General features: G+C 38.9%; 1 protein-coding gene across 3 annotated transcripts in view; it reads left to right on the top strand.

The window, feature by feature from the left end:
* The window catches only part of fkbp15 (FKBP prolyl isomerase family member 15), a 56,147-nt gene that overhangs the window by 17,375 nt on the left and 15,131 nt on the right, over positions 1 to 23,641 (top strand). For 2 of the 3 annotated variants that reach the window (XM_062959072.1, XM_062959071.1), the window contains exons 6-18: positions 252 to 350; positions 452 to 601; positions 704 to 772; positions 2,880 to 3,023; positions 12,170 to 12,312; positions 12,549 to 12,633; positions 14,621 to 14,740; positions 14,920 to 15,013; positions 18,523 to 18,626; positions 19,274 to 19,367; positions 19,491 to 19,600; positions 20,903 to 21,010; positions 22,254 to 22,348. In XM_062959072.1, coding sequence (XP_062815142.1) covers positions 252 to 350; positions 452 to 601; positions 704 to 772; positions 2,880 to 3,023; positions 12,170 to 12,312; positions 12,549 to 12,633; positions 14,621 to 14,740; positions 14,920 to 15,013; positions 18,523 to 18,626; positions 19,274 to 19,367; positions 19,491 to 19,600; positions 20,903 to 21,010; positions 22,254 to 22,348 — 1,415 coding nt within the window. The remainder of the gene's footprint in view (positions 1 to 251; positions 351 to 451; positions 602 to 703; positions 773 to 2,879; positions 3,024 to 12,169; positions 12,313 to 12,548; positions 12,634 to 14,620; positions 14,741 to 14,919; positions 15,014 to 18,522; positions 18,627 to 19,273; positions 19,368 to 19,490; positions 19,601 to 20,902; positions 21,011 to 22,253; positions 22,349 to 23,641) is intronic. The other variant, XM_062959073.1, reaches the window with a different exon arrangement.

The raw sequence follows: 23,641 nt of genomic DNA, 5'->3' as shown, positions 1-23,641 counted from the left end.
AAATAGTCACTGTTGAATGTTTTTATGTTGAATGTTTTTATGTTGAATGTTTTTTTTATATTGTGGAATGATATTTTAAATTGTAAGTCGCTCGGAGCACTCTGGTGGAGAGCGACTAATTAAGAAATAAAGTGAAGTGAAATGATGTGAAAACATACAGCAACCCACTGTGTGTGATGTTTTCCCCTGCTCTACTATACATAAATTAGCAAAACTAGGTCCATAAGTTCACATTTTTCTTCCTTCCGCAGGTCCAGCCCAACAACTACAGCACATTTTATGACGATCAGAGACAGAACTGGTCTATCATGTTTGAGTCCGAAAAGGCGGCTGTTGATTTCAGCAAACAGGTGTCACAGAATAAGTACCACATTTGGGACACTCAAAGCCCTGGGACTGTATACTTCCCTTCACACAGACCAAATGTAATAAGGACTGCTTCCTCTTACAGCTCGGCATTGCCAAATACAACAGCAGCCATTCCCCCGACGTGGTGGTGTGTCAGGATCTTATTCCTGGAGAGGGACAAGCCGTGGAAGTTGGAGACTCACTGGAGGTGGCCTTCACTGGTTGGCTCTTCCAGAATGGTGCCCTTGGGCAGGTATTCTCATTGAGTACACAATCAAAGCATCCCTCATTGCTTCTGTTTAGATTTTACTGTACTGTTTTTTTTTTCTTCAAAAACCTCTTTCTTTTTTGGCAGGTGTTTGATTCAAATGTCAACAAGGACAAGTTTCTGCGCTTGAAATTGGGGTCAGGAAAGGTCATTAAGGTAGGTGGTTTAGAGACAAAAAAATCTCTAGCTTCTTTATTTTTGGCCAGTTTAGATATAAGTTACAGTAGAGTCTCGCTTATCCAACGTTCTGGATTATTCAGCGTGGTCTGCCTCCCGCCCCGATCCACAGCCGTTTCTCTAGGCAGCAAGAACTGAACTTTTTACAGATTTAATTTTTGACAGTGTTGTTATGTAAGTCCATTTTACGTAATTCTATCTTTATTTGTTGTCAATTTGTTAGCAGCCAGTGTTTTTGTAGTCAATGTGTTCAATACATTGTGATGTTTTGGTGCTAAATTAGTAAATACAGTAATTATTACTGTATATACTCGAGTATAAGCCTAGTTTTTCAGCCCTGTTTTTAAGACTGAAAAAGTCCCCCTTGGCTTATACTCGGGTGAGGGTCCTGGTTGGCTTATATTTGGGTCAGCTTATACTCAAGAATATATGGTACATTTATTATTTTTCTCTATTATTATTGGTATGATTACATTTATTATTTTTCTCTATTATTGTTGCTACTGTTACATTTATTTTACTCTATTTTATTATTAATAATACATTTATTATTTCATTCTGATCTTATAATTATTATTATTGCATTTATTATTTTCCTGTATTTATTATTATTATTATTATTATTATTATTATTATTATTATTATTATTATTACATGTGTTGTTTTACTCTATTATTATTAAAAGGATACATAAGCACATTTACATTGAAGAAGATGAGAATAATGATTGGATCAGAGTTGGACAGTCTTATCTTAAATTAGAGTTTTATGTAAATATTCAAAAACATTTAACCTACTGATGCCTCAATTCATGTAATTTTATTGGTATCTCTTTTTATTTCTGAAATTTACCACCCTCGGCTTATACTGGAGTCGAATGCTTTCCCAGTTTTTTTGTGGTAAAATTAGGTGCCTCGGCTTATATTCAGGTTGGCTTATACTCAAGTATATACGGTAAATAACATTACCGTGTATTAAATTGCTTTTTCTGTCAAATTTGTTGTAAAACATTGTTTTCGTGCATAATTTGTAAAATCATCACGTAATTTGACATTTAATAGGTAATATGGATGTTCTATTTCAATTTAGTCACTTTTTATCAGTTTTTGTTTGCCGCCCATTCATGTCCTATATTGGACTTTTACTGGCATACTATGATTGTTACTATTTTGTGCTTTAATGATATTGATTTAATTTTATGCTCGTTTAAATTGTTTTTATTATGATGGTTGTTGTTTAATTGATGATTTTATGATGTTTTAAATGTGATTACTAGGGCTTGGTCCCCATGTGAGCCGCTCCAAGTCCCCGTTGAGAGAGATGGAGGCGGCATACAAAAATAAAGTTATTATTATTATTATTACTATAAATGTCCATTATTTGTTCAACAATAAATGTGAATTCTTCTTCATGGAAAAATAAGACATCCCCTGCAAATAAGACTTAGCACATATTTGGGAGCAAAAATTAATACAGTAGAGTCTCACTTATCCAACACTCGCTTATCCAACGTTCTGGATTATCCAACGCATTTTTGTCATCAATGTTTTCAATACATCGTGATATTTTGGTGCTAAATTCGTAAATACAGTAATTACTACATAGCATTACTGCGTGTTGAACTACTTTTTCTGTCAAATTTGTTGTATAACATGATGTTTTGGTGCTTAATTTGTAAAATCATAACCTAATTTGATGTTTAATAGGCTTCTCCTAAATCTCTCCTTATTATCCAACATATTCGCTTATCCAACGTTCTGCCGGCCCGTTTACATTGGATAAGCGAGACTCTACTGTATAAGACAATGTCTTATTTTCGGGGAAACATGGTATATATCCATTGTGTGTTCATTTCCAAAGCCTACTTCTGCATCTCACATAGTAGGCCACTGGGTAAAAAGACAAGGGTTGGAGAAGGAGAACAAGGTTATGAGGCAGCTTTGTCTACTGCAAAACACCCAGATAGAATCCTCGGCATTTTCTTTGGAATACAAAATAAATCTGAGTATTTTGTTTTGGCTAAGTTGTGCTCCAGAACATTTGTTTTAGTTATATCTATATGTTTCTCTCCTTGCTGGCCACCAAGGGCTGGGAAGAAGGGATGATTGGCTTGAAGAAAGGAGGACGGCGCTTCCTGGTTGTCCCTCCGGCATTGGCTTACGGCGCTCAGGGAGTTGCCAATCGCATCCCTCCAGACTCAACCCTGGCTTTTGAGGTGGAGGTCAAGCGGGTGAGTTTCTCCTTCCAAACCAGGTGCCATTTATTTTACTTCCTGTGATGTGATCCAAGCAAATAGACCCATCAGTTTCTTGTCCAAACAATAGCGTCACTAGGGTTGGCGTCACCCCCATTATCAGATCATTCAGAATCCTCAGTGGTGTTTTTTTGTAGCCGCAAAATTTGACAAAAACAAGTATTAAAAACACAGTGACTATAACAACAGCAAGTACAGATGAAAGCATCACTGGTTCAAAGCATCACTGTAAATGGATAATAATGACAAGTCTGACAGTAGCCCATGCACATTAGGTCCAAAAATAATTATTCAAAGTATCAATAATGACAGGTCTGACAGAAGCCCATGCACATTAGGTCCAAAAATAATTATTATATAATTATTATATAATATAATAATTTTGTGCTATGGTAATAATATAATATATTGTATATACATGTAATATTGATACTAAACACAGTGACTATAACAACAGCAAGTACAGATGAAAGCATCACTGATTCAAAGCATCAATAATTGGATAATAATGACAGGTCTGACAGAAGCCCATGCACATTAGGTCCAAAAATAATTATTATATAATTATTATATAATATAATAATTTTGTGCTATGGTAATAATATAATATATTGTATATACATGTAATATTGATACTAAACACAGTGACTATAACAACAAGTACAGATGAAAGCATCACTGATTCAAAGCATCACTGTAAATGGATAATAATGGCAGGTCTGACAGTAGCCCATGCACATTTGTCAAGGACAGAACGCCACAAGATTCAAAGTAACAGAGTTTATTAGATTACAGAACTCAAAAATGCCCGTAAAACACAAGGGCCAGGCAGTTTTTGCCTTTAGGAGCAAAAAGGGGCAAAAGTAAATGTTCAAAAGATAAACCGGATTAAACCGGAGTTTAATCCGGGTAAAAACAAACTGCTTGCGTCAGCCTGGGTATAAACGAAACGAAAGCCAAGGAACAAAAGATACAAAGAATGCAACTAATTGGCAGCAGATTCCTCTCTGCTGCCAACACTGTGCTTAGAGTAACTTGCGTCGCTCCCCCACACACACAGCAGACAGGATCTCCAACACGAGTAAATCAGCCAAGGATTGTAGCAGTTGAGTAGACCAGTTCCGTTCCGTAGATCAAAGCCAGAAGCAGACGTTTGTAGTTTTTCCAAGTCCAAGAAGGGGGGAAGACAAGCCGTGGTCAGTTCAGTCCGAGTTCTCAAAGCAGGAGATGGCGTCCGTCAAGAAGACGACGGAAGGTCAAGGTCACAGCACAGGAAAGCACACAAGTCTTCAGGGAAGCGTCCCACACACACACGGATCCCAAGCGTTTGCCCAGATTACCTTGCCCAACGCAATTTGCAATTGCTCTCAAGCCCCATTTTATGCCAGTTACAAATCTTCATCACTGTCAGCTGTCCTCCTTAACCCGGGCGTTTCCTCATCACTTTCCTCGTCAGAGCTGGAACACCTCTGACTACGCCCAACAGCATCTCCAGCTGTGGATCCCGTCCCATCCCTCCAGCTAAACCATGGGTCTAATCCTGAAGGTCCCCATTCATCTTCTGTCCCATCATGGCCAGTGGCACCCACTTCCTCCCTTACCCGAGTCCAATCCATCTCATCCTCCTCTGAGCTAACCAGCCCCTCCTCCATTCTCTCCGTAAACCCTTCGAAAGACTCCTCGTCAGATGGTGCTGCAAATATGTCTCGCAGTCTTTTTCTCTCTCGCTCCTCGAGAGTATCTGACTCTCGAGGAGTCTTACGCCCACGTCTGTCAGTAACAGAGCCATGAGGCTCAATCATAACACTATCCCCTCTCACAAAGGCCTCCTCCCCCGATGGCGGAGAAGTGGCAGTGATACCCTCCGCTATAGCACCACGACGACTAGAGGTATCAAGTTTCAACAGTGAACGATGAAAGACTGGATGGACCTTTAAACTAGACGGTAAACGCAAACGAAACGCAACAGAAGAAATCTTTTTAACGATAGGAAAGGGACCCAAATACCGAGGCGCAAACTTTCCCCCAGCCTGTTTAATATGTTTGGAAGATAACCACACCAAATCCCCTTCTTCCAACTCCTCCCCTGCCTGCCTGTGGCGGTCAGCCTGAGTCTTCTGCGTTGCCTTAGCTTCCAACAGTAAGCGACGGGCAACATCATGCAATGCAGCCATTTCCGAAGAGCGGTACACAGGGTCCGAAGAGACCACATTGGTCGACGGCGCCACACCTCCCCGTGGGTGAAAACCATAGGTTAGCTCAAATGGCGTATGCTGACTAGACGTGTGCACCGCATTGTTGTAAGCAAATTCCGCCACCGGTAACCACTTTACCCAAGCCGTGGGTTGATCTAAACAAAAACAACGCAGATACTGCTCTAAGAGCCCATTAACCCGTTCCGACTGTCCATCCGTTTGCGGATGGAAAGCTGAAGACACGTTTAACTTAGTCCCCAAACACTCATGGAAATGTTTCCAAAAGCGTGACACAAATTGCGGAGCCCTATCTGAAATAATCACCTCGGGTGCTCCGTGCAAACGATAGATGTGCTTTGTAAATAGTAAGGCCAACGTAGGGGCCGCCGGAATGGTTGAACAAGGAATAAAATGAGCCAGTTTACTAAATAAATCCACCACCACCCAAATACAAGTATAACCCCCAGACTTAGGCAAATCTGAAATAAAATCCATGGAAATGATTTGCCATGGCCTCTCCGGAACAGGTAAAGACGATAACAACCCTCTAGGGCGCCCAACAGGCGTCTTACTCTGCTGACAAACGGCGCAGCTGTCACAAAAGCGCAGAATGTCTTGCCGCATCTTTGGCCACCAGTAGCTCCTGGTGATAAGCTGTACGGTCTTGAACCTGCCAAAGTGCCCAGCCATGGGTTCGTCATGGTGGGCTCTAATCACCTCCAACCTGAGGGTCCCTACTGGTACGTAAACCTGCCCCCTACGCACCAATACCCCGTCTTGATCCTGGAGATGCGGCAGTATGGTACGGTTACCTGCAGAGAGCAGCATCAGTTGCTCCTGAGTCCACACATCATCCTTCTGAGCCTCAAGGATCTGGTCATGTAACCCAAGCTCATTATCTACAACACACAGAGAGGCAGTAGGCAAGATGGTCTGACATACTACCTGCTCATTGGTCTTAAATTCCGGCTTGCGGGATAAAGCATCGGCCCGCAAGTTTGCCTTCCCCTCCACGAACTGCACCTTGAAGTTAAACCTGGAGAAAAACAAAGCCCAGCGGATTTGACGCTGGTTTAACTTCTTTGCTGTTTGCAAGTGCTCTAAGTTCTTGTGATCAGATCTGACCACGATCTGGTGCCGTGCCCCTTCAAGCCAGTGCCGCCACACCTCAAACGCCACCTTAATCGCCAACAACTCCTTCTCCCATATGGTATAGTTCTGCTCGAAGGGTGTTAGTTGCCGCGAGTAAAATCCACAGGGACGCAAGGTCCCTGAGGAATCCTTCTGAGACAATACAGCCCCCAACGCGTAGCTAGAAGCGTCCGCTTCTACCACGAACGGTCTGTCAACATCAGGATGGGTTAGTATGTTGTCCGATTGAAAACTAGACTTTAGTTGTAGAAACGCCTCGTGAGCTTCCCGCCCCCACACAAATGGCTGTTTCTTGCGCAGAAGCTGCGTCAAAGGTACCGTGAGCTTTGCAAAATTCGGAATAAACTCCCGGTAGTAATTAGCGAAACCCAAGAACCTTTGTACATCCTTCTTAGTCTTCAGCTCCTGCCATGAGTTGACGGCGTCAACCTTATGTGGGTCCATTTTAAGTTCCCTACCTGACACTACATGACCTAGGAACTCCACTTCAGGCACATGAAAGACGCACTTGGAAGCCTTGGCGAAAAGCCCATTAGCCCGCAGTCGGTGCAGAACCTGCTTGACATGTTGACGATGTTCTTTCTCGTCCTTAGAAAAAATCAAGATATCATCCAAATAAATCACTAAAAATTGGTCAATTAGGTCCCTGAACACATCGTTCATGAACCTCTGGAATACCGCAGGAGCATTACAAAGCCCAAAAGGCATGACTCGGAACTCGTGGCATCCGAAACACGTGTTAAATGCCGTCTTCCATTCATCCCCTTCCCGTATACGGATTAAGTTATAGGCCCCCCGCAGGTCAAGCTTGGTAAAGACCTTAGCCCCTTGCACCCTTGATAACAGTTCCGAGATTAAAGGGAGCGGGTACCTATCCCGAATGGTGTATTTGTTTAGGATCCGATAGTCACAGACCAGCCTAAGTTCCCCAGTCTTTTTGGCTACAAAGAATACTGGTGCCGCAGTTGGAGAACTAGATGGGCGAATAAACCCCTTGGCTAAATTTTCATCTAGAAACTCCCGCAAAGCTTGCCTTTCCGGTACAGTCAAGGCATACAGCCTCCCTGCTGGCAGTTTCGCACCTTCTGCCAACTTGATGGCGCAATCATATGGCCTGTGCGGTGGTAATTTGTCCGCTTCTCTTTTACAAAATACATCAGAGAACTCCCCATACTCAGCAGGCACTCCCTCCATATCAGAATGAGTAACATTTAGAGTGCAACAGTCCTGCCTCTTTAAGATCACTTTACGTGTTGCCCAATCTACTTGTGGGTTTACTACAGCTAGCCAATCCATCCCCAGGATCACATCATATCTAGGCAAGCTCGTAATATCCCACACAAACGTTCCCGTTACTCCCTGCACCTCCCACGTTACTGCTGAGGTTTCATGGTTAACCACCCCAGTCTCCAGCAGTCTCCCATCTGCTCCTTCCACCCACACGTCGCATGCCTTGCGCACTCTAGGAATGCCATGCTTCTTAGCAAACTCAATATCTACATAGGAGACCGTAGCCCCTGAGTCCAGCAGTGCCAAAGTAGAAACAAGTTCCCTTCCCCCAACAGATAATGTAATGGGTACGAAAACATGCTTCCTCCCCTCAGTTGACTGCTTGAGGAGCCCTAGTGCGTTGGACTCACGTCGCACTAGGGCTGGCCTTTTCCCGAAAGCTGGGAAGGTTTCACATTACAACTTTTGGCAAAATGCCCAGCCTTCCCACAGTACAAACACAAGCCCAGCTGCCTCCTACGGCTCTTTTCCTCTGTAGACAGCTTTTTAAAGACCCCAAGCTCCATGGGCTCTTCCCCCATCACCACAGGTGCCCTGGTTACATGCATGGGTGGCGCACACATTGCTTTTGAGTGTTTACGAGCCTCGAACCTTGCGTCTAAACGCAGCACCTTAGCTACTAAGGCGTCCCAGCTTTCAGCCGGCTCCAAGCGTGCTAATTCATCCTGGAGCATATCACTTAACCCGGCAGTAAATAAAAGCATGAATGCATTTTCCCCCCAATCCAGCTGGTGGCGATACAGGTTAAACTTATTTAAGTAATCCAAAACAGTCCCCTTTCCCTGTTTCAACCGATACAGAGCCCACCCAGCGTTCTCCGTGCGGAGAGGATCCCCAAAAGTATCAGTTAACAACTTTTTGAAATTATTCAAATTGTCCTTGACTGGGTCATTTCCCAAAATTAAATTAGTGGCCCATTGTCCTGCGGGACCGGTCAACAAACTCAAAATAAAGGCCACCTTGCTAGTGTCTGTAGGAAAAGCATGAGCACTGAGCTGAGAAAAATAAAGCTCCACTTGTGCCAAAAAGGTTGGCAACTTGCACCTGGTTCCGTCAAAGCGTTCAGGAGTCAAAACATGTCCTTTCACAGCCTGAGCTGTTTGGCTAACGGTAAAAGCCGTTTGCAATTGGTCTACTTTGACCCTTAACTCATCCATCGTCTTCCTGACGGGTTTATTGCTGCAATAAACTTTTTATGGGCGTTGGGCAATCTGTCAAGGACAGAACGCCACAAGATTCAAAGTAACAGAGTTTATTAGATTACAGAACTCAAAAATGCCCGTAAAACACAAGGGCCAGGCAGTTTTTGCCTTTAGGAGCAAAAAGGGGCAAAAGTAAATGTTCAAAAGATAAACCGGATTAAACCGGAGTTTAATCCGGGTAAAAACAAACTGCTTGCGTCAGCCTGGGTATAAACGAAACGAAAGCCAAGGAACAAAAGATACAAAGAATGCAACTAATTGGCAGCAGATTCCTCTCTGCTGCCAACACTGTGCTTAGAGTAACTTGCGTCGCTCCCCCACACACACAGCAGACAGGATCTCCAACACGAGTAAATCAGCCAAGGATTGTAGCAGTTGAGTAGACCAGTTCCGTTCCGTAGATCAAAGCCAGAAGCAGACGTTTGTAGTTTTTCCAAGTCCAAGAAGGGGGGAAGACAAGCCGTGGTCAGTTCAGTCCGAGTTCTCAAAGCAGGAGATGGCGTCCGTCAAGAAGACGACGGAAGGTCAAGGTCACAGCACAGGAAAGCACACAAGTCTTCAGGGAAGCGTCCCACACACACACGGATCCCAAGCGTTTGCCCAGATTACCTTGCCCAACGCAATTTGCAATTGCTCTCAAGCCCCATTTTATGCCAGTTACAAATCTTCATCACTGTCAGCTGTCCTCCTTAACCCGGGCGTTTCCTCATCACTTTCCTCGTCAGAGCTGGAACACCTCTGACTACGCCCAACAGCATCTCCAGCTGTGGATCCCGTCCCATCCCTCCAGCTAAACCATGGGTCTAATCCTGAAGGTCCCCATTCATCTTCTGTCCCATCATGGCCAGTGGCACCCACTTCCTCCCTTACCCGAGTCCAATCCATCTCATCCTCCTCTGAGCTAACCAGCCCCTCCTCCATTCTCTCCGTAAACCCTTCGAAAGACTCCTCGTCAGATGGTGCTGCAAATATGTCTCGCAGTCTTTTTCTCTCTCGCTCCTCGAGAGTATCTGACTCTCGAGGAGTCTTACGCCCACGTCTGTCAGTAACAGAGCCATGAGGCTCAATCATAACAACATTAGGTCCAAAAATAATAATTATATCATTATTATATAATATAATAATATTGTGCTATGGTAATAATATAATATATTGTATATACATGTAATATTGATACTAAACACAGTGACTATAACAACAGCAAGTACAGATGAAAGCATCACTGATTCAAAGCATCAATGTAATTGGATAATAATGGCAGGTCTGACAGTAGCCCATGCACATTAGGTCCAAAAATAATTATTATATAATTATTATATAATATAATAATATTATGCTATGGTAATAATATAATATATTGTATATACATGTAATATTGATACTAAACACAGTGACTATAACAACAGCAAGTACAGATGAAAGCATCACTGATTCAAAGCATCAATGTAATTGGATAATAATGGCAGGTCTGACAGTAGCCCATGCACATTAGGTCCAAAAATAATTATTATATAATTATTATATAGTATAATAATATTATGCTATGGTAATAATATAATATATTGTATATACATGTAATATTGATACTAAACACAGTGACTACAACAACAGCAAGTACAGATGAAAGCATCACTGATTCAAAGCATCAATGTAATTGGATAATAATGGCAGGTCTGACAGAAGCCCATGCACATTAGGTCCAAAAATAATAATTATATCATTATTATATAATATAATAATATTGTGCTATGGTAATAATATAATATATTGTATATACATGTAATATTGATACTAAACACAGTGACTATAACAACAACAAGTACAGATGAAAGCATCACTGATTCAAAGCATCACTGTAAATGGATAATAATGGCAGGTCTGACAGTAGCCCATGCACATTAGGTCCAAAAATAATAATTATATCATTATTATATAATATAATAATATTGTGCTATGGTAATAATATAATATATTGTATATACATGTAATATTGATACTAAACACAGTGACTACAACAACAGCAAGTACAGATGAAAGCATCACTGATTCAAAGCATCAATGTAATTGGATAATAATGGCAGGTCTGACAGTAGCCCATGCACATTAGGTCCAAAAATAATTATTATATAATTATTATATAATATAATAATATTATGCTATGGTAATAATATAATATATTGTATATACATGTAATATTGATACTAAACACAGTGACTATAACAACAGCAAGTACAGATGAAAGCATCACTGATTCAAAGCATCAATAATTGGATAATAATGACAGGTCTGACAGAAGCCCATGCACATTAGGTCCAAAAATAATTATTATATCATTATTATATACTATAATAATATTATATTAGGAGCTCCGGTGGCGAAGTGCATTAAAGCACTGAGCTGGAGACCGAAAGGTCCCAGGTTCAAACCCCGGGAGCGGAGCGCCCGCTGTTAGCTCCAACTTCTGCCAACCTAGCAGTTGGAAAACATGCCAATGTGAGTAGATCAATAGGTACCGCTCCAGCGGGAAGGTAACGGTGCTCCATGCAGACATGCCAGCCACATGATCTTGGAGATGTCTACGGACAACGCCGGCTCTTCGGCTTAGAAATGGAGATGAGCACCAACCCCCAGAGTTGGACACAACTGGACTTAACGTCAGGGGAAAACCTTTACCTTTACCTAATAATATAATATATTGTAAATACATGTAATATTGATATTAATATTATAATGTAATGTAATATAATACCAATAATACAATGTGATAATATTAACTATATATTATATATTAAATATTGTGGAATAGTGCAGTATAGTAATATATAATGCTAATATTGTGCTATGCTAATGATATAATATATTGTATGTAAATATAATTTGTAAGCCGCTCTGAGTCCCCTTCCAGGATGAAAGAGGGTGGGATATAAATGTAGTAAATAAATAAAAAAAGAAGAAGAAAAATACTGGATCTTCACTACCCTATATCCCAGGATTCCTACTGGATTATCTGCTTTGAACTGGACCTATATGTGTCTCCACTGTCATGTAATCTGGGATAAACAGATAATCTGGTATTAGATACTGGGATATAGAGCAGCGTGTAAGGGGCTGAAGAAATTATCATCATTATTATTATTATTGATTTATTAGTATCCCACTATTTTTTCACAGAAAGAGACCCAAGGTGGCGAACAATACATTAGCATTGTGATTTAAGACCTGGCATTGTTTAAAATCCCAAGTGAGTGTTTGCCTTCACCACAACATTCTCTTACTGTTTTAGGTAAGGCTTGGGAAAGATACGAGTTCTGACGGACAGAGCCTGGGACCCAGGGATTCCCTCGCTTCTTCCCCGGCACCGAGCCCAGAAAACCCAGCGACTGATGCAACCGGGGGGCCTCCCTCCACACTTCCTCCAAAGCCAGGGTGAGAAACCCCAAGATGTTGGGAGGTTTAAAACATTCCTCGGTCCGGAATATTTGGATCCTATTGTGCTGAGAATGCATTGTCCCCTTCATGTTTAAAATGTAACTTCTCTTCGTCATGCAGAGGCTGGATGGCCATCTCTTGAGAGGGTTTTGATTGTGCATTCTTGCATGTATTGGACTGGATGGCCTTTTGGGTCCCTGCCAAATCTATGAATTCATTCCTTTCTTTTTCAGGGATCCCCCTCTGAGAGCCAAATCCAACTCAATCAATGAACAATTAGCAGTAAGTCGTCAGATCCTGAAAAATGGAGACATCTTGGTATTAGTAATAGATCATACTAATATTGTGTTATGCTAATAATATAATATATTGTATATATATAATATTGATAATACAGTAGAGTCTCACTTATCCAACGTAAACGGGCAGGCAGAATGTTGGATAAGCGAATATGTTGGATAATAAGGAGAGATTAAGGAAAAGCCTATTAAACATCAAATTAGGTTATGATTTTACAAATTAAGCACCAAAACATCATGTTATATAACAAATTTGACAGAAAAAGTAGTTCAATATGCAGTAATGCTATGTAGTAATGACTGTATTTACGAATTTAGCACCAAAATATCACGATGTATCGAAAACATTGACTACAAAAATGCGTTGGATAATCCAGAACGTTGGATAAGCGAGTGTTGGATAAGTGAGACTCTACTGTATTATAATGTAATACAATATACTAATAAAAATACAATATAATAATTATATATTGTATATTACATGTAATATTACTAATAATATTGTAGTATAGTGTTATATTACAATATAGTTTTATATAATAATATTGTGCTATGCTAATAATATATTGTATGTACATATAATGTTGATAATATTATAATATAATACAATAAAATAATAATAATACAATATAATAATGTAATAATTATATATCATATATTACATGTAATATTCATATTGTAATATTTGAAGTCCATTGCCTTGCATTTTTGCACATGCCTGCCTTCCCTTGTAATTTCTTAATAGCCCCATCATTTAGTTCTGATGCTCGCTAATGTATTTTATAAATGTTATTTACTATTACTGTTTTAATTATATATTCTGGCGTCGTATTGTTTTATCTGTTGATTTGGGCTTGGTCCCCATGTGAACTGCTCCATGTTCCTTCGGGGAGATGGAAGCAGGTTTATTTATTTTATTTATTTCCAGCATTTATACCCCGCCCTTCTCACCCGAGGGGACTCATAAAGTATTATTATTGTTATTATTATTATTATTATTATTATTACTAATAATAATATTGCAGTAGAGTGTTATATTACAATATAGTTTTAAATAATGCTAATATTGTGCTGTTCTAATAATGTATTATATATTATTGATAATAATATTATAATGTAATACAATATAATAATATACCATATATACTTGAATATAAGCCGACCCGAATATAAGCGGAGGCACCTAATTTTACCACAAAAAACTGGGAAAACATTGACTCAAGTATAAGCCCAGAGTGGTAAATTTCAGAAATAAAAATAGATACCAATAAAATGACATGAATTGAGGCATCAGTATGTTAAATGTTTTTGAATGTTTACATAACGCTTTAATTTAAAATAAGACTTTCCAACTCCGATCCAATCATTATTCTCATCTTCTTCAATGTCAATGTGCTTACATATCCTTTTAATAATAATAGAGTAAAATAATGAATGTAATAACAAGATCAGAGTGAAATAATAAATGTATTATTATTAATAATAATACATAGAGCAAAATAAATGTAATAGTAACAATAATGATAGAGTAAAATAATAAATGTAATAATTATAATTTATAGAGTAAAATAATAAATGTAATAATACCAATAATAATAGAGAAAAATAATAAATGTACCATATATACTCGAGTATAAGCCGACCTGAACACAAGCCAACCAGGACCCTCACCCGAGTATAAGCCAGGGCGGGCTTTTTCAGTCCTAAAAAAGGGATGAAAAACTCGTCTTATACTCGAGTATATACGGTAGTAATTATATATTATATACTACATGTAATATTACTAATAATATTGCAGTATTATTGGTGTAGTACAATATATTAATATATGATACTAATATTGTGCTATGCTAATAATATAATATATTGCATGTACATATAACTTGTAAGCCGCTCTGAGTCCCCTTTGGGGTGAGAAGGGCGGGATATAAATGTCGTAAATAAATAAATTAGAGGAAGAACAGTGGTGCCATTGATCCCCAGTCAATCTCTTTTCTTCTTCCCAGAATCCTGATGTGGCAAAAGCAAAGCTGATTTCGCGTATGGCAAAGATGGGGCAACCCATGCTGCCTTTTCTCCCAGGCACGCCTCCCGCTGCGCTTGACTCAAGCGACTCAGAAGTAGAGGTACATTCGCTTCAAAAACTTGGTGCTAAGCGTGATACTTACAGTGGTCACAGCGGTCCCCTAAGATATATTATAAGCCTTTACCTGCTGCTTCTTTTCTTCTGTTCTGTGGAGCGTGCTTAACATGGATGGCCCTATATAGACAGATGTCATCCTCACCATCATTTCCGCCTTCGCAGGACCCAAACACTTTCCGTGGAACAGCCCAGCCTGCAGCCTCCTCCCCACTGAAGCCGTCCCCTCCAGCAGCCCTTCCTCAGGTGACAGCACAAGGTAGGTTTCCTTCCATTGCCCATAGCAAATTATTGAGTTTGCTGGTGACTTACTGTATATACTCGAGTATAAGCCTAGTTTTTCAGCCCTCTTTTTAAGACTGAAAAAGCCCCCCTTGGCTTATATTTGGGTGCGGGTCCTGGTTGGCTTATATTTGGGTCAGCTTATACTCGAGAATATATGGTACATTTATTATTTTTCTCTATTATTATTGGTATTATTACATTTATTATTTTACTCTATTATTGTTGTTACTATTACATTTATTTTACTCTATTTTGATTATTATTAATACATTTATTATTTCACTCTGATATTATTATTATTGCATTTACTATTTTACTCTATTGATTATTACTTGTATTATTTTCCTGTATTTATTATTATTATTGTTACATGTATTATTTTACTCTATTCTTATTAAAAGGATACATAAGCACATTGACATTGAAGAAGATGAGAATAATGATTGGATCAGAGTTGGACAGTCTTATCTTAAATTTGAGCTTGATGTAAATATTCAAAAACATTTAACCTACGGATGCCTCAGTTAATGTAATTTTTTTGGTATCTAGAATCATAGAATGATAGAATCATAGAATAGTAGAGTTGGAAGAGACCTCATGGGCCATCCAGTCCAACTCTCTGCCAAGAAGCAGGAAATCACATTCAAAGCACCCCCGACAGATGGCCATCCAGCCTCTGTTTTATTTCTGAAATGTACCACCCTCGGCTTATACTGGAGTCAATGTTTTCCCAGTTTTTTTTTTTTGTGGTAAAATTAGGTGCCTCGGTCAGCTTAATCTCAAGTACACAGTAGAGTCTCACTTATCCAACATAAATGGGCCAGCAGAATGTTGGATAAGCGAATATGTTGGATAATAAGGAGGCATTAAGGAAAAGCCTATTAAACATCAAATGAGATTATGATTTTACAAATTAAGAACCAAAACATCATGTTATACAAGAAATTTGACAGAAAAGTAGTTCAATACGCAGTAATGCTATGTAGTAATTACTGTATTTATGAATTTAGCACCAAAATTGCACGATGTATTGTAAACATGGACTACAAAAATGTGTTGGATAATCCAGAATGTTGGATAAGCGAGTCTTGGATAAGTGAGACTCTACTGTACTAGCTTTGCCCGGCCACGCGTTGCTGTGGCTTATGGGAATCCTTTGTTGGCCAGGTGGAATAGCAGTGAATAGCCTTGCAGTCTCAAAGCCTGGCCGTTTTCTGGAGTAGCTGGAGCTTTTTGTTGTATGAACATAGAGGCATGGATGAGGGGTGGTGCTGCCAAGTTAAGTGTTTCTGGGATGTGTAGTTTTGTTGTTTTGTCCTAGGCCGAAATTTCATTACCCTTCTATATATATAAAAGAGTGATGGCATCAGGGCAGCGGACAAAACAACAAAACTACAGCCCCCCCCCCCCCCAACCTCGAAATTTGACAACACAACCCATCATTCATGGCTCTAGGTTGATACAACAAAAAGAAAAGAAAAATAAAGTCCTAATTACAGGGAGAGGAATAATAGTTTTTATCCAATTGCTGCCAGTTAGAAGGCTAGGCTCCGCTCACTTGGTCTCCTAGCAACCTATTCAGCCCAGGGGACAGGCACAGTTAGGCCTCACTTAGGCCTCTTCCACAGATTATCAGATTTTAGCTGGATTATATGGCAGTGTAGACTCAAGGCCCTTCCACACAGCTATATAACCCATTTATAATCTTATATGATCTGCTTTGAACTGGATTATCTTGAGTCCACACTGCCATATAATCCACTTCAGTGTGCATACTAAACATAAAGACCATACAACAGACATTCAATACCACCACTACCTCAACAATTTCTCACCAACACCACCAGACAACGCCACAGCAACGCATGGCTGGGCACAGCTAGTTTATATATATAGATTTATCTCTCATCTTAGCCTCCCTTATCAGTGTTTATTTTTCCAAAGCCTCCCTCGCTCTTCACCAAGGGAATGTTTTGAAAAGGGAAAGAAGCCCTTGCAAGTCAAGAAGAAGAATATAGATATAACCATTAATCTTATAAAAGCATTTTACCCTGAAATGTTTGTTAATCTCTGCTACAAATATATAGGCATTTCCCCCTGCAAGCCTTTGCAATCCCTATGTACCTATATATTTGTATCTATCTATATACATTAATTTTACATATGAATTTCCCCCTCATATGTTTGCAAGTCTTTGCAAATCCTATAAACATCTAGATATCTAGAGATTTCAATGTACCTGTCTATCTATATCCATGTGTATACATTATTTTATATATGAATTTTCACCTCATATGTTTGCAAGTCTTTGCAAATCTATACAAATATAATTATATAGAGAAATGTTTGTTTGTTTATTTATTTATTTACAGCATTTATATTCCGCCCCTCTCACCCCGAAGCGGACTCAGGGCGGATCACATTACACATATAGGCAAACATTCAATGCCTTTTAACATAGAACAAAGACAAACAAACATAGGCTCCGAGCGGGCCTCGAACCCATGACCTCCTGGTCAGAGTGATTCATTGCAGTGATTGATTGCAGCTGCTCTCCAGCCTGTGCCACAGCCCGAGCCCAGATAGATATGAATATAGATATGTTGGGCTTGCAAACATTGCAGGGGAAATGCACACACACATATAGAGATTTCTAGATAGATGTAAACATAAATATATAGGGCTTGCAAATATTGCAGGAGGGAAATGCACATATAGAGAGAGAGGATTTGCAAATGATTCAGGGGGAAATACATATGTGAAATTAGTATATATAACTATAGATCTATATCTAGCTCTGCATTGTTTATATAGGCATTGAATGTTTGCCTGTTACTATGTTGGAAGCCGGCCTGAGTCCCCATGGGGAGATATGGCAGGGTACAAATGAAGTTTTTGTTGTTGTTGTTGTTGTTGTTGTTGTTGTTGTTGTTGTTGTTACGTTATTGTTACTACCATATTGTTTCTATTGACCCTACCTTTCCACTTACAGAGCTAGTTTACTTTTTTTTCTCTTTGAAATACAGTAAATATTGAAAAACCTTTAACCTACTGATGCCTCAATATAATTTCCTTGGGATCTTTTTTCATTTTGAAATTGACCCGTAGCTGCTGCATTTTCCACCCTTGGCTTATACTCAAGGCAATACGTTTCCCCAGTTTTTTGTGGTAAAATTAGGTGCCTCGGCTTATATTAGAGTCAGCTTATACTCAAGTATATACAGTAATTCTAATTTCACTTGTCCTAATGAGTGTTGTGGGAGACACGATAGTGTTTGTGGATGACATTGGCAGGCTCTTGGACATGTTCTATAATCTGCAATGTCATTGGAGGGAGGGCCATTGGTGTCTCCTGAGTAGCGGGAGCTATAGTATTTGTGGATGTGAGAGCTTGTCTGTGTAAGTGGACACCCCAGCCATGCACACACATACATATTTTCACTTTTATCATGTGCATAGATTATATTTCTTGCTTCTTTCCAGTGCCACAGCCATCTGTCTCTGGAATCCAGGCGCCTTCAGCTGCTGTGATGCCTCCGGCCCTTCAGCCTCATCCAACACTTTCGGGGACCGTTCAGAGCTTTCAGGTAGGAAACTCAATATAAAATACAGTAGAGTCTCACTTATCCAAGCCTCGCTTATCCAAGCCTCTGGATAATCCAAGCCATTTTTTCAGTCAATGTTTTCAATATATCGTGATATTTTGGTGCTAAATTCATAAATACAGTATTTACAACATAACATTACTGCCTATTGAACTACTTTTTCTGTCAAATTTGTTGTATAACATGATGTTTTGGTGCTTAATTTGTAAAATCATAACCTAATTTGATGTTTAGTAGGCTTTTCCTTAATCCCTCCTTATTATCTAAGATATTCGCTTATCCAAGCTTCTGCCGGCCCATTTAGCTTGGATAAGTGAGACTCTACTGTAAATATACCATATATACTTGAGTATAAGCCGACCTGAATATAAGCCCACCAGGACTCTCACCTCAGTATAAGCCGACAAGGTTGTTTTTTTTTCAGTCCTAAAAAAGGGCTGAAAAACTAGGCTTATACTCGAGTATATACAATATATACAATATGTTATATTATTAGTATAAAATAAGTGTTATATATTATTATATTGTTACTTTGACACAGGAGACATGGTGGAAGGATGTCTTCCTGTCCCCACTCTCAAATGAAATGCTATCACCTTACTCTTCTTTTTCCTCTCCTTTCTCCTCAGCCCTATGCAGGGATGACATATGCCTACCCACAAAGCTCTGCTGCGGCTTCTCAGCTCCAGCCGGTTGGGGCAATGTATCCCGCACCTTTCCAAGGTATCTTCTGGATTGAAGCAGGGTCTCCTGACATGCCATTTGCTTGCTGTGTATCTTTCTTTGTGACTGCTTCTGATGGCATTTGCTTTCCCTTCTTACGTACATCCTTTTTCTGCATCCCAGCGGCAGGAGACATCGGCTCATTCCTGATGACGGAGTCCCGGCAGCAGAGCACCGAAATCCGCCTCGCCGTGGGGAAGGTGGCCGACAAAATGGACCAGCTGGCAGCCAAGGTAATGAATGCTCTATTCTTGGTGTTCTGAACCACTGCCTTGGTAGGTGAGACCAAAGGGTCCCACATCATCTTCTAACTCTTTAGCCCAAGAATGGTACATACGAGGGTTATCCAGAAAGTAGATTACGTTTTGGAATTAAAAATGAACAAAGTATAGGAGAAAACACTTACCATATGCAGTTGAAAGCCACACCCAAATACCACTGCTCAACATAGTCGCCATTCAAATCTAGGCACTTATCATAGCGGTGAATGAGCTTGGCGCAACTCCTTCCCCACAAAACTCTGCCGCTTGCATCCTCAATGCAGCGTTTTGGCGATGATGCTGAGCTGCGGAAAGGAGTGACCGGCTGGTTGAGGACGCAAGCGGCAGAGTTTTGTGGGGAAGGAGTTGCCAAGCTCATTCATCGCTATGAGAAGTGCCTAGATTTGAATGGCGACTATGTTGAGAAGTGATATTTGGGTGTGGCTTTCAACTGCAGATGGTAAATGTTTTCTCCTATACTTTGTTCATTTTTAATTCCAAAACGTAATCTACTTTCTGGATAATCCTTGTATTTCTAAGGGTATCACCCGCTTCATACAAAATCTGCTACAAAACAGGAGCTTTTTTGTTGAGTTCCAGGTTCAGAGAAGCACATGGTGAAAATAGAAGGATGTCCTGCTTGATTTGGGAATTTATCAGAGACTTAAGAACTGTGTCTGCATTGAGACTCCTTTACTTTCTTTTGCATTATACAACTGCGTGTGCTGTTTTTTACGTTTTGCTGAAGTAAAGCAGTTTTCATTTACTTACAATGTTGTTTTAAGGCTGTTCTTGAGAGAAAAATCAGGACACCCAGACTGAATAAAAACTAAAGAACACAATTTAAAACAATTCTAGTTGGCCTTCTGTATCCATAGATTATGCATCCATGGATTCAACAGCCCTTTGAAGCCTTTGGGGCAGTGTAGCGAGGCAATAAGAGGAAACCTATTCCGCTCACTGGAGCCAGCATGGTGTCCTGAGTTGGTTTAAATAGCTGATTTTAAAGTAGATATAACTGGATTTAATGTTTTTGATGTTTTAATGTTTGTGTATATTTATTGTTATTTTATGTCCTGGCATCGAATGTTTGCCATTTCTATGTTGTGCTCCGCCCTGAGTCACCATCAGGGTGAGAAGAACGGAATATAAATATATATATATATTAAATAAATACATACATACATTTGAAGGCGACCCTAATAAAGTGGATGTGGCTCTCCAAGAAAATGAGTTTTGACACCCTGCTCTAAGCCTTTTAATGCCCCATTGCAGGTGGAGGAGCTTCAGAAGCACCACACGGGCCACAACCTGTTGCCGGGCATTTCGTCGGTGACCATGGAAACCGCCATGATCATGAGCAACATCCAGCGCATCATCCAGGTAAGGCACATTTGCCCTCGGGGTTTATTCCAGTTGGGATCTTGAGGAAAGGAATTGGAAATGGATCTATGATGGAAGGGAGAAGGTTTCTTTGGCCACGTTGCCAAAGCTAAAGCATTCCTATGTCCTCATGTAAGCCGCTTCGATGGTGGCAGCATATAAAATAAAATAATAATAATAATAATAATTATTATTATTATTATTATTACAGTAGAGTCTCACTTATCCAAGCTAAACGGGCTGACAGAAGCTTGGATAAGCGAATATCTTGGAAAATAAGGAGAGATTAAGGAAAAACCTATTAAAAATCAAATTAGGTTATGATTTTACAAATTAAGCACCAAAACATCATGTTTTACAGCTAATTTGACAGAAAAAGTAGTCCAATACATAGTAATGTTAAGTTGTAATTACTGTATTTACAAATTTAGCACCAAAATATGATATATTGAAAACATTGACTACAAAAATGGCTTGGATAATCCAGAAACTTGGATAAGTGAGGCTTGGATAAGTGAGACTCTACTATATTATTGACACAACAACATAGTATGACACAGCAAACGAGATAAATATGCTGGATTTCGTATCACAAAATATTATTATTATTATTATTATTATTATTATTATTATTATTATTATTATTATTATTCCTATAGTTCCTGGAGTTGGTTGTGCTCCTAATACATTGCACAATTATAATTGTATCCCTCTCCTCCAAGACTGAAGATTGAAGTACCATGTTATCGCCTCTGTCCACTGGCTATGCTTTTATTTTGTGATTTTGTGTTGTATAGTTTGATATATTAATTTGTTGTGATTGCTATGTATTTTATATTGTTGTATTTTATTGGATATTGTTGGGCCTGGTCCCCATGTGAGCCGTCCCGAGTCCCCTTGGGACTAAAGAATAAAGTTATTATTATTATTATTATTATTATTATTATTATTATTATTATTATTATATTATGACACAGCAAACAAGATAGATATGCAGGATTTCGTATCACAAAATCACAAGTCGAACACTTCCCAAGTGTCTAGGACTGTGTGATGTATAGGGTTATTATTATTATTATTATTATTATTATTACTAATACTACTTTGGTTTTCGTCACTTCACCGATTCTTCTGCTTTCTGGGGAGGATGAGTGCTATCATCCAACCATTCATATGCAACCCTTGAGGGGAAAAATACTCTAGAATTAAAGACTTCTCCTGTTTCCTTTTGGTGGTTTTTCAGGAGAACGAAAGGCTCAAGCAGGAGGTCTTTGAGAAGAGCAGCCGCATCGAGGAGCAGAATGAGAAGATTGGCACATTAATTGCCCGCAATCAGAGGTGAGTGCTCTCTTGCTGAGTTTTCTTCCTAAACCGGAGGTCGGTTGGCCTATTTCCCAGCCACTCTGAATGCAGCCTGTTTGGGTTTCATTCCAGCATTGTCTTGCCATGTTTAAAGGGATTTACAAACGCAACAACTTCATTAACAAATAGTTAATGCCACATAAAAACAATACTGTACTCTGATGAAACTACAGTATGCTATCTCCACATTATTATTATTATTATTATTATTATTATTATTATATTTATAATAATAATAATAATAATAATAATAATAATTATTATTATTATTATAATACTTTATTTATACCCCGCCACCATCTCCCCAACGGGGACTCGGGGCGGCTTACATGGGGCCGTGCCCAGAATAATACAATATAACAAAATATAAAACAACACATCATAACACAATTTAACAATACAATAAATAATAACATACATTACAACCCAAACTTCAGAAAAGCAATAAAAACCAGGGCGGGCCACATGAACACTAAGTTAAACTAAGTTAAACTAAGTTACACTAAGTTTATACCTCACTTTAGCCCCCCTAAAGGAGAGACATCATTCCACCATGTCTCCTGTGTCAATAAAACAATATAATAATATATAATACTAATATTATGCTATACTTATAATATATTGTATATGCATATATATAATATTGATAATAATATTATAATGTAATACAATATGATGATAATAATGCACTATTATAATTGTATATAATATGTTACATGTAATATTACTAATAATATTACAGTATAGTGGTAATATATAATGCTTATATTGTGCTATGCTAATAATATAATATAATGTATGTACATATAACTTGTAAGCTGCCCTGAGTCCCCTTCGGGGTGAAAAGGGCAGGATATAAATGTCACAAATAAATAAGTAACAAATAAAAGGGACTCAAAGCGGCTTAACATAAAATCAAATAGCATACAATTTAAAATATACAAATACGCAAACATTAAAACAAGGTTAAAGATTATTATTAATAATAATAATATATTATCATTATATTTATTTATACCCTGCTTTATCTCTCCCGAAGGAGACTCAAAACGGCTTAACATAAAAGCAATTAGCATACAATTTAAAATATACAAATATGCAAACATTAAAACAAGGTCAAAGTAAAAGATCAAGAATTATAATAATTATTATATTATTATCATTATATTTATTTATATCCTGCTTTATCTCTCCCGAAGGAGACTCAAAACGGCTTAACATAAAAGCAATTAGCATACAATTTCAAATATACAACTACGCAAACATTAA

Source organism: Anolis carolinensis, unplaced genomic scaffold (genome assembly GCF_035594765.1).
Source record: "Anolis carolinensis isolate JA03-04 unplaced genomic scaffold, rAnoCar3.1.pri scaffold_7, whole genome shotgun sequence".
Classification (NCBI taxonomy): domain Eukaryota; kingdom Metazoa; phylum Chordata; class Lepidosauria; order Squamata; family Dactyloidae; genus Anolis; species Anolis carolinensis.
The sequence above is the reverse complement of the archived record's forward strand: the minus strand, read 5'-3'. Positions and strand labels throughout refer to the sequence as shown.